General features: G+C 46.3%; 1 protein-coding gene across 1 annotated transcript; it reads left to right on the top strand.

Annotated features, from left to right (window-relative positions):
- Positions 1–5,228: 5,228 nt before the first annotated feature.
- On the top strand, positions 5,229–7,280 carry LOC308129896 (cytochrome c oxidase subunit 4 isoform 2, mitochondrial-like; the record flags this gene model as incomplete). Its single annotated transcript, XM_080496012.1, has 4 exons — positions 5,229–5,328; positions 6,480–6,644; positions 6,826–6,957; positions 7,061–7,280. The coding sequence occupies 4 exons, from the start codon at positions 5,229–5,231 to the stop codon at positions 7,192–7,194; spliced, it is 531 nt and encodes a 176-aa protein (XP_080352138.1). The 3' UTR covers positions 7,195–7,280.
- Positions 7,281–12,217: the final 4,937 nt, after the last annotated feature.

The following is a 12,217-nucleotide window of genomic DNA, read 5'->3' as shown; positions in this document are numbered from 1 at the left end:
CATCCTCTCCTCCCTCCACATCACTCCATCTTCTCTTCCCTCCACATCACCCCCCATCCTCTCCTCCCTCCACATCACTCCATCCTCTCCTCCCTCCACATCACTCCATCCTCTCCTCCCTCCACCAACCACCTCCCTCCACAACACCCATCCTCACCACCCTCCACAACACACCATCCACTCCACCCTCCACATCACCCCAACACTCCACCCTCCACACACCCAACCCACCACCCACCACCACCCACACCTCCACCCCACACACACCCACCACTCCTCCCTCCACATCACCCCACTCCCTCCCTCCACATCACACCCATCCTCACCTCCCACCACAACACTCCACCTCACCACCCTCCACATCACTCCACCTCTCCACCCTCCACCCACCTCCCCACCACATCCTCCACCACCACCACCACTCACTCCATCCTCTCCTCCCACCACATCACTCCATCCTCTCCTCCCACCACATCACTCCATCCTCTCCTCCCTCCACAACACTCCATCCTCTCCTCCCTCCACATCACCCCACCCACCTCCCTCCACATCATCCATCCTCTCCCCACCACACACCATCCCACCCTCCACACATCACCTCTCCTCCCCCACATCACACCATCTCTCCTCCACCACACACCCCATCCACACCTCCCCCACACACCCATCCACTCCTCCTCCACATCACTCCATCCTCTCCTCCCTCCACATCACCCCATCCTCTCCTCCCTCCACATCACCCATCCTCTCCTCCCTCCACATCACCCCATCCTCTCCTCCCTCCACATCACCCCATCCTCTCCTCCCTCCACATCACCCCATCTCTCCTCCCTCCACATCACTCCATCTCTCCTCCCTCCACATCACTCCATCCTCTCCTCCCTCCACATCACCCCATCCTCTCCTCCCTCCACATCACTCCATCTTCTCCTCCCTCCACATCACCCCATCTTCTCCTCCCTCCACATCACCCCACCTCTCCTCCTACACATCACTCCATCCTCTCCTTCCTCCACATCACTCCATCCTCTCCTCCCTCCACATCACCCCATCCTCTCCTCCCTCCACATCACCCCATCCTCTCCTCCCTCCACATCACTCCATCTTCTCCTCCCTTCACATCCCTCCATCCTCTCCTCCCTCCACATCACTCCATCCTCTCCTCCCTCCACATCACTCCATCTTCTCCTCCCTCCACATCACTCCATCCTCTCCTCCCCTCCACATCACTCCATCCTCTCCTCCCTCCACATCACCCCATCCTCTCCTCCCTCCACATCACTCCATCTTCTCCTCCCTCCACATCACCCCATCCTCTCCTCCCTCCACATCACCCCATCCTCTCCTCCCTCCACATCACTCCATCATCTCCTCCCTCCACATCACTCCATCCTCTCCTCCCTCCACATCACTCCATTCTCTCCTCCCTCCACATCACCCCATCCTCTCCTCCCTCCACATCATTCCATCCTCTCCTCCCTCCACATCACTCCATCTTCTCCTCCCTCCACATCACCCCATCCTCTCCTTCCTCCACATCACTCCATCCTCTCCTCCCTCCACATCACTCCATCTTCTCCTCCCTCCACATCACCCCATCCTCTCCTTCCTCCACATCACTCCATCCTCTCCTCCCTCCACATCACTCCATCTTCTCCTCCCTCCACATCCCTCCATCCTCTCCTCCCTCCACATCACTCCATCTTCTCCTCCCTCCACATCACTCCATCCTCTCCTCCCTCCACATCACTCCATCTTCTCCTCCCTCCACATCACTCCATCCTCTCCTCCCTCCACATCACTCCATCCTCTCCTCCCTCCACATCACCCCATCTTCTCCTCCCTCCACATCACCCCATCCCATCCACTATTTTTTCCCTTCTTTTCTGTTTTTAAGTGTTGTTAAGCACAGGCTCATGTCTGGGAAAGGTGCTATATAAATAAAGTTCTATTCTATTCTATTCTAAAAACTGAAAGCCTGGAGCAATAATTAGCTCAAGTTGAGAATCAGAGAAAACTGAGCTCAATTCAAAGTTTGGTTGAAATCTAAAACTGGACTTTAAGGTTTTGATGCAACACAGTTAAACCCTTTAAAGTTTTAAAGTTTTCACGGGAGGACTTACTGTAAACACCAGATCCACAAAGCAACTAAACCTTACAGGCAGTGGCGGCCGGTGATACTTTTCTTAGGTTGGCTCTTCATTAATATTCACTTTCAATCAATGTTGACTTCATTTAAATACAGCGCCTTAATAGACCACATTACAACAATCTGGCCTTTTTTAGATTGAGAGAGGCCTCCAGTGCTGGAAATGACTGTACTTTCAAACAGCTAGTGAATAGAGAGCAGCACTTATTAAGACTCTTTTATGAACATACTGGTAAACAAATACAATTAATTCATCCCTTTTAGAAAATTAATGTCTTTTGGGGCTGATTCACTTGAAGTGACAGTGGATCTGAGTTTAGCAAAAACTAAATCAACCTCAGGTATATTCACACCAACACATTAATCCATCTTCCATAAAATTTTAGAATTGTACCTCAACTTGCAACATAAACTGTGTTTTTTCAAACTTAGATTTTCCATCATTAATAAATAGAAGTACATTTAAATGTTTATAAACATTAACAAACCTGGACGCAAATCCAACATTTTTTGCACATTTGTGTTTGTGTGCATTTAACAATAACTATGATGGAGAAAGTTGAACGTGACCTGCAGCTTTATTGGCCAGCCGCCACTGCTGACAGCAACTCTCTGGAGGGAATTACTGGAAAGTGAAGTTCTATTAAAAAATAGTCTAAACTGATGAAAATCTTCAACAAACATTAACTTTCATAAATGACTCAGTTGTTTTGACATCATTAATTTAAGAAATACAACCCCTGCTCAGCTCCCCTCCTCATTGCAATGGTTCAGTCCGCCAAATTAAAAGCACCTGATCCTGTGGAGCTCTCTTTGACGCTCCAGGCTGACAGGAGGTGAGTGGAGGAGAGGAGAAGGAGGAAGGGAGGAAGGGAGGAAGGGAGGGAGGGAGGAGGTGAGGTGAAGTGAGGGGGTGAGAGAGAGGAGAGGAGAGGGTTGTAATCATCAAAATAATCCACATTTACGTCTCAGTGAGTTTTTACTCAAACCTAATATCTTTCCTTTCAGTTAAATCATTTCTTACTGGTTCCAGCTTTTATTCGAGTTGAGAGGTTTCCAACTCCGGTCCTGCAGGTTTTAGTCTCTCCCTGCTTCAGCAGACCTGAATCTAATGATGATGTCACCACCGAGGTTGTGAAAAAGCGAAGCCCCTCATTGTAATCAGGTGTGTTGAACTGGGAGGAGCTAAACCCTGCAGGACAGGGGCCCTGGAGGACTGAGGGTGGAGACTTGACTGACATGAGCTCATACCTTGTATGCTATTCTCAATGTATATATCCAGCCTGTTACTGCATGCTAGAAGTATTTCATACTGTACTGCACTGTGGGGACCAATGACACTAAAGTAATGAAGTATTTCATACTGTACTGCACTGTGGGGACCAATGACACTAAAGTAATGAAGTATTTCATACTGTTCTGCACTATGGGGACCAATGACACTAAAGTAATGAAGTATTTCATACTGTACTGCACTGTGGGGACCAATGACACTAAAGTAATGAAGTATTTCATACTGTACTGCACTGTGGGGACCAATGACACTAAAGTAATGAAGTATTTCATACTGTTCTGCACTATGGGGACCAATGACACTAAAGTAATGAAGTATTTCATACTGTTCTGCACTGTGGGGACCAATGACACTAAAGTAATGAAGTATTTCATACTGTTCTGCACTGTGGGGACCAATGACACTAAAGTAATGAAGTATTTCATACTGTTCTGCACTGTGGGGACCAATGACACTAAAGTAATGAAGTATTTCATACTGTACTGCACTGTGGGGACCAATGACACTAAAGTAATGAAGTATTTCATACTGTTCTGCACTGTGGGGACCAATGACACTAAAGTAATGAAGTATTTCATACTGTTCTGCACTGTGGGGACCAATGACACTAAAGTAATGAAGTATTTCATACTGTACTGCACTGTGGGGACCAATGACACTAAAGTAATGAAGTATTTCATACTGTACTGCACTGTGGGGACCAATGACACTAAAGTAATGAAGTATTTCATACTGTTCTGCACTATGGGGACCAATGACACTAAAGTAATGAAGTATTTCATACTGTACTGCACTGTGGGGACCAATGACACTAAAGTAATGAAGTATTTCATACTGTTCTGCACTATGGGGACCAATGACACTAAAGTAATGAAGTATTTCATACTGTACTGCACTGTGGGGACCAATGACACTAAAGTAATGAAGTATTTCATACTGTTCTGCACTATGGGGACCAATGACACTAAAGTAATGAAGTATTTCATACTGTACTGCACTGTGGGGACCAATGACACTAAAGTAATGAAGTATTTCATACTGTTCTGCACTGTGGGGACCAATGACACTAAAGTAATGAAGTATTTCATACTGTTCTGCACTGTGGGGACCAATGACACTAAAGTAATGAAGTATTTCATACTGTTCTGCACTATGGGGACCAATGACACTAAAGTAATGAAGTATTTCATACTGTTCTGCACTGTGGGGACCAATGACACTAAAGTAATGAAGTATTTCATACTGTACTGCACTGTGGGGACCAATGACACTAAAGTAATGAAGTATTTCATACTGTTCTGCACTATGGGGACCAATGACACTAAAGTAATGAAGTATTTTGGTCTGTTCTATTTTAAATCCCTCATTTGAAAAATAAATGGTACAAGAAGGTTTCTAATAACGTGTTGAGCAGCGTCACACTTGCTTCTGGGACATTTCCTTAAACCTCCCACTTTCCCAGTGGGAAGTTCCCAGTTTGATCACATTCACATATATTTCTCCAACTGGGAAGTGGAACTTTCCCATCTCCCACCTGCTAGAATGGAGTAGAATGTAAATACCACATTTCATTCGTGATGCTATTAAAACCATATATAGATTATCCTGAACATCTGGAGACCTGCACCTGCTGGACATCCTGACAAATTGAGCACATTTGGACTGGTCCCACACGAGGGCCGACCTGGACTGGTCCACCCGAGCAGCTCTGGACCCTGGACTGGTCTACCCGAGCCAGACCTGGACTGGTCCTGATCTTTTCTGTATTTTTCCATTTTCTTGCAGATGCTGCGTCTGACCTGGACCCGGGTGGGACGTGTCCTGGCCCAGCGAGCCACGGCGGCTCTGGGGGGCGGCAGCATGAGGACGGCCAGCCACGGGCATGGTGAGGAAGACGACTTTCAATCATCTTCATCCTCTGAAGTATGGAATTATGTTTATGCAGGCTGGCCATCCAGTGTGACATTTTGTGCACAGAAAAAAAAAAAAAAAAAAACTTGAGCAAAGAAAAACTTAACCTGAGCAAAGAAAGATCTATTTTCCACCCAAGAAGACATTTTTGTTTGCAACTCTCCATACAGAGTGTTGAAAACCAGCCAGTCACAGACGTACAGAGTCGTTCTGATTGGCTGCTTCTAACCAATCGGGTTGCAGCGTCAGCCGCCTCTTAAGGCACTGAAAATGATGGCGTTAAAAATGTAAAGCGCTTCCGAGCAGCGTGTCGACGTGAAGGCAGAGTTGAGCGAGTACAGAGAGCAGCTGTCGAGTGAGAAAGACGTAGCATCTGTGGGATAGAATACATTATTTATTTCATTAGTTGTTTTCAATACATTGCCTGCTCAAAACGTTTTCTCTTGCTCCCATTTCTTTTTGTATTTTGAAACTCTACTCGGAACCTTCAGATTCAATGAAGTAAAAGGCAAATTCTTGTGACCTTGTAACTGATCTTAAGATTTGATGAGTATCAGGTCCACATGGTGAGTTTGAATGAAATAGAACTGTACATGTTATGAAATCTGATTAAGATAAATGACCTTCATTTTCAATACTTATTGATCATTAATCATTTGGACTGAAGAACATCACACACAGTGTACAATCGCAATTTTAAATTAACTTAGATTTTTTTTGTCAGACTCATTCTTGGGTTTGTTCAGTTTTTTATTTTGAGGAGTCAAGGGTTCGTTGTCATACCGGTACACTGTTGCATGACATGGTGCCAAATTCTGTACTATAGTGTTTATAATAATAAACAGATGAATAGATGTGATGCTTCCACCAGGAAAAAAAGTTTTGGGACACCATTTTGATGATCTTAATAGTAATGAAAATGATTTTTAAGCACTTTCCATCATGAAACTAGTATTGATTACAGATGTAAAATACAAAATAAGTGTGAATGTGTATTGTGTTTAAATGTTTTTCTAGTGTGTCGAGTCCTTTTTGATCCTATTGGACAGTTTTTGTGTGATTGTGTCCAGAGGGGATTCAAACAGCTTTGACAATGATCGTCTCTATGTGATTGTGTCCCTGCAGACGTGTCTGAGACGGTGGACATGTCTCAGCCCATGTACTGGGACAGAGTGGACACGCCGCTGCCCGACAGGCCCTACAAAGACGTCCTGACTGCGTCTGACAAGAGCCTGAAGCAGAAGGAGAAGGGGCCCTGGAGCCAGCTCAGCAAGGAGGAGAAGATCGCATGTACGTTTCAGATCACACACACTGCTTCATGCTTCTTGCTAGTCTGCCCCCTGCAGGTTTGGCTGCTCATAGCAGCTCTGAACCAGCTGTATGTGTGGGTCTGTGTAAATTATGATTATTTAGTTTTTCTTTTAACGGTAGAAGTGGAAATGTCCGTGCGTGTGTGTGTGTGTGTGTGTAGTGTACCGCATGATGTTCCACCAGACCTACCCGGAGATGAAGCAGCCCTCAGACGAGTGGAAGACGGTCCTCGGGGGAATCTTCATCTTCATGGGCTTCACAGGCCTGGTGGTCTGGTGGCAAAAGGTCTACGGTAAAGAGCGGCTCTTTGTTCTTCTAATGTCCACGGTTAACCATGTTAACTGTGTCCTGCTTGTTCTCAAGTCTGTTATGAAGAGCTCTGCTTTCTTCTCCAGTCTACCCCAAGCGACCTTTGACCTTCGATGAGGACTGGCAGGCCAAGCAGCTGCAGAGGATGCTGGACATGAAGGTGAACCCCATCGACGGCTTGGCGGCCAAGTGGGACTATGAGAAGCGTCAGTGGAAGTGAAGGGCCACACCTCCACCCCCACCCCCACCCCCACGGCCTCCGTCCTGGTGAAACCTCTCACCTTTAAATAAAGATCTACAATCATTTCCTGCTTCTGTTCATAGTCCATCAAACTGTGGGGGGAGAAAAGGCACATAGAGCAGGCAGTACAAATAAATAGACGAAAACGTCACTTGGTAGAGGGCAGACCTTCACCAACGCCACCGCTAGCATGGTAGCTGTTAGCTATTAGTGAAGGGCTGGACAGTAAATACTTTTTAGAAAGAAGTGATCAACTGATCCCTGTAAACAAGCAAAGTTTGAGAGAAAACAGTACGTTGGACAGAAAAGAGTAAAACTCACCAACACACCAGGAAGAAATGATCCAAAATGATAAACCGTTTAAAGAGAAAAGTACAAAGAGAAAAAAAACCTTTATTACCACGACTCCGATTCAAAGTCTAGTTAATTAAATGGCTTGATGCTGGCTATATAATCCTCTATTGTGTATAAAGTGTAGATTTAAACACAGATCTATCTCAGTTTCTGTGTCTGCGCTGCAGCATGAGTCAGTGGACTCATGAGCGCCCCCTACCACGAGGCAGAAGAACTGCCTGCCTCACCCACTGCCTCTTCACTGCTGCTGGACAATTGCTGAGCATTCATTAAACACATTCTATAGACTCAAAGAAACTAGTTTGTCTGTGGACGAGACCACCGATGAAGACGCCGTCCTGGTCCAAGGAGGCGTCGCAGCATTTTGGCTTCCTGAAAGTAAGACCCCGTTTACACCACAAGTACAAGTGTCTCTGCAGAACGTTCTTCACTTTTGGAGGACGTTGACACACACCAGTGTGTGGCTCCACTGTATCTGTGAAGTTTTGATCGCGGCTCCCAAGGTGGAAAGATTCTTTCATGGTCGCTATTCCCTCCTGCAGAGACTGAAGCCTCTTACTGTGATGCGTATCTCTTTCTGTCCCTCCACTTCCTTCAGCTCATACACTTGTAAACAAACATGGCTGACCCATAGTGGTTTGACTTGTATTCCATTGCTGGGAACATAGCTCATTAGCCTTTAACTGTTTATTGAAGACATTTTCTTCAGTCTATTTCATGTGAAACTTGTTTTAAAATTTATTTCGTTTTTAAGTTTAAAGATATTTTAATTTATCCACCATATTTATAGAACTGTTCATGTTAACAACGCGCAGCGTGTGAGCTGGTTCAGGACACCCTGGACCATTTTCCAGTGGAGCTGCTGTAGGTTTAGTCAGCTGGAGGACCGACACAGAGTTTCTTGCAGCAACTGGATTTGTGTCTCAGGAGAGTGAAATCAACCAACTCTGGAAACTACGTCAAATTCTGGGTCTTACATACCATGTTGTTAAAGGAGGGCCTGGAATGCACCTCCTCTTTCAATCCAGTATTTGTGTAAACTCAGCACTGATTCAGAGTTGAACCCGGGTCAGCAGGACCAGTGTGGGTGGAACCAGCTGACGTAAAACATCAAAGTGTGAACTGACACTGAGTGAATTATCCCCCTTGATACAAACCACTCTGGACTGTTTAAGAAACGTGGTGTTCAAAGGTTTCCAGACATCCCAGGAACTCCTCCGTGGTGTTCCAGTGTAACAGACCACAAATAATTCAGGTTTAACCACACTGCACATTTCTTTTGAAGTGAATAAATAGAAAAGGTTTACTGCTGTGGTCCAGGCACCAGAAAAGATCTTCATGTGGAGCTTATCTCCACCACACGTCTGGACTCCAGGTGGCAGTATGCGTCTGTCAATATTGAATTCTAAAGAAGCATCATAGCCCTCCCTGTGTATGTTCTTTGATTGGTCCTTAGGATTTGGTTCTTGTTAGGACAAAGTTATAGTTTTGACTCTAAAACCTGATGGAGATGAGTTACAGCATGTCTAAACAGTGTGACTGAACTCGTCTCACATCACTTCTCACACTTTACAGCCAACTCCGTTGTTCAAGGTTCACAGTGGGGCTGCGCAAGGTTGGAGAATGGATCAACTTTTCAAATTAAGTGAGATAAATGTTTCCATGCAGTGTGAATTCCAAAATAAAAGTGTGATTCATTTTAAAAAGAATTCACTCAATGCGTTTGAATGACATAAAGAAAGAGGGCCGTTATCTTGATGAAGAATTTCTACTTAAACATTAGTCATTATCATGAGTCGCACTTTTACTGCAACACTGAAGAGTTTTGGAGGTAGGCCTGATGTTGTGCAGACGATTCCATGCTGGCGGAGACGTGGAGTGAATTCTAGTATTTAATAACTGCTTGAATGGTGGTCTGGTCTCATGACGTCTCTGATGGATCCAGGTCTGGATACTAGTAGACCAGTACTGACCAGTACCGACTAGAACCGACCAGTACCGACTAGAACCGACCAGTAACAACCAGAACTGACCAGTAGATTTACTTCTTGTCGATTGTTGTCCTGCATCAGCAACTTCCTCTGGACACTTGGAAGGACTATTATTATTTACTCAGGGACTGAGGTAGCAGAGGAGCCGCGTACCATGATGCTCCTCCACCATACACTGATGTGGACATGATGCTCCTCCACCATACACTGATGTGGACATGATGCTCCTCCACCATGCACTGATGTGGACATGATGCTCCTCCACCATGCACTGATGTGGACATGATGTTCCTCCACCATGCACTGATGTGGACATGATGCTCCTCCACCATACACTGATGTGGACATGATGTTCCTCCACCATACACTGATGTGGACATGATGCTCCTCCACCATGCACTGATGTGGACATGATGTTCCTCCACCATACACTGATGTGGACATGATGCTCCTCCACCATGCACTGATGTGGACATGATGTTCCTCCACCATGCACTGATGTGGACATGATGCTCCTCCACCATGCACTGATGTGGACATGATGCTCCTCCACCATACACTGATGTGGACATGATGCTCCTCCACCATACACTGATGTGGACATGATGTTCCTCCACCATACACTGATGTGGACATGATGTTCCTCCACCATGCACTGATGTGGACATGATGCTCCTCCACCATACACTGATGTGGACATGATGCTCCTCCACCATACACTGATGTGGACATGATGTTCCTCCACCATACACTGATGTGGACATGATGTTCCTCCACCATGCACTGATGTGGACATGATGTTCCTCCACCATGCACTGATGTGGACATGATGTTCCTCCACCATGCACTGATGTGGACATGATGTTCCTCCACCATACACTGATGTGGACATGATGTTCCTCCACCATACACTGATGTGGACATGATGCTCCTCCACCATGCACTGATGTGGACATGATGCTCCTCCACCATGCACTGATGTGGACATGATGTTCCTCCACCATACACTGATGTGGACATGATGTTCCTCCACCATGCACTGATGTGGACATGATGTTCCTCCACCATACACTGATGTGGACATGATGTTCCTCCACCATACACTGATGTGGACATGATGCTCCTCCACCATGCACTGATGTGGACATGATGTTCCTCCACCATACACTGATGTGGACATGATGTTCCTCCACCATGCACTGATGTGGACATGATGCTCCTCCACCATACACTGATGTGGACATGATGCTCCTCCACCATACACTGATGTGGACATGATGTTCCTCCACCATGCACTGATGTGGACATGATGCTCCTCCACCATACACTGATGTGGACATGATGTTCCTCCACCATGCACTGATGTGGACATGATGTCCCTCCACCATGCACTGATGTGGACATGATGTTCCTCCACCATACACTGATGTGGACATGATGTTCCTCCACCATACACTGATGTGGACATGATGTTCCTCCACCATACACTGATGTGGACATGATGTCCCTCCACCATGCACTGATGTGGACATGATGTTCCTCCACCATACACTGATGTGGACATGATGTTCCTCCACCATGCACTGATGTGGACATGATGCTCCTCCACCATACACTGATGTGGACATGATGTTCCTCCACCATGCACTGATGTGGACATGATGTTCCTCCACCATACACTGATGTGGACATGATGTTCCTCCACCATGCACTGATGTGGACATGATGTTCCTCCACCATACACTGATGTGGACATGATGTTCCTCCACCATGCACTGATGTGGACATGATGCTCCTCCACCATACACTGATGTGGACATGATGTTCCTCCACCATGCACTGATGTGGACATGATGTTCCTCCACCATACACTGATGTGGACATGATGTTCCTCCACCATGCACTGATGTGGACATGATGTTCCTCCACCGTACACTGATGTGGACATGATGCTCCTCCACCATGCACTGATGTGGACATGATGTCCCTCCACCATACACTGATGTGGACATGATGTTCCTCCACCATACACTGATGTGGACATGATGCTCCTCCACCATACACTGATGTGGACATGATGTTCCTCCACCATACACTGATGTGGACATGATGTTCCTCCACCATACACTGATGTGGACATGATGCTCCTCCACCATACACTGATGTGGACATGATGTTCCTCCACCATACACTGATGTGGACATGATGCTCCTCCATGCACTGATGTGGACATGATGTTCCTCCACCATGCACTGATGTGGACATGATGTTCCTCCACCATACACTGATGTGGACATGATGCTCCTCCACCATGCACTGATGTGGACATGATGTTCCTCCACCATACACTGATGTGGACATGATGCTCCTCCACCATACACTGATGTGGACATGATGCTCCTCCACCATACACTGATGTGGACATGATGCTCCTCCACCATACACTGATGTGGACATGATGTTCCTCCACCATACACTGATGTGGACATGATGCTCCTCCACCATACACTGATGTGGACATGATGCTCCTCCACCATACACTGATGTGGACATGATGCTCCTCCACCATACACTGATGTGGACATGATGTTCCTCCACCATGCACTGATGTGGACATGATGCTCCTCCACCATACACTGATGTGGACATGATGCTCC

The sequence above is a fragment of the Blennius ocellaris genome (assembly GCF_963422515.1).
Source record: "Blennius ocellaris genome assembly, chromosome: 5".
NCBI classification, from domain to species: Eukaryota; Metazoa; Chordata; class Actinopteri; order Blenniiformes; family Blenniidae; genus Blennius; species Blennius ocellaris.
This window is presented reverse-complemented; position numbering and strand designations above follow the sequence as displayed.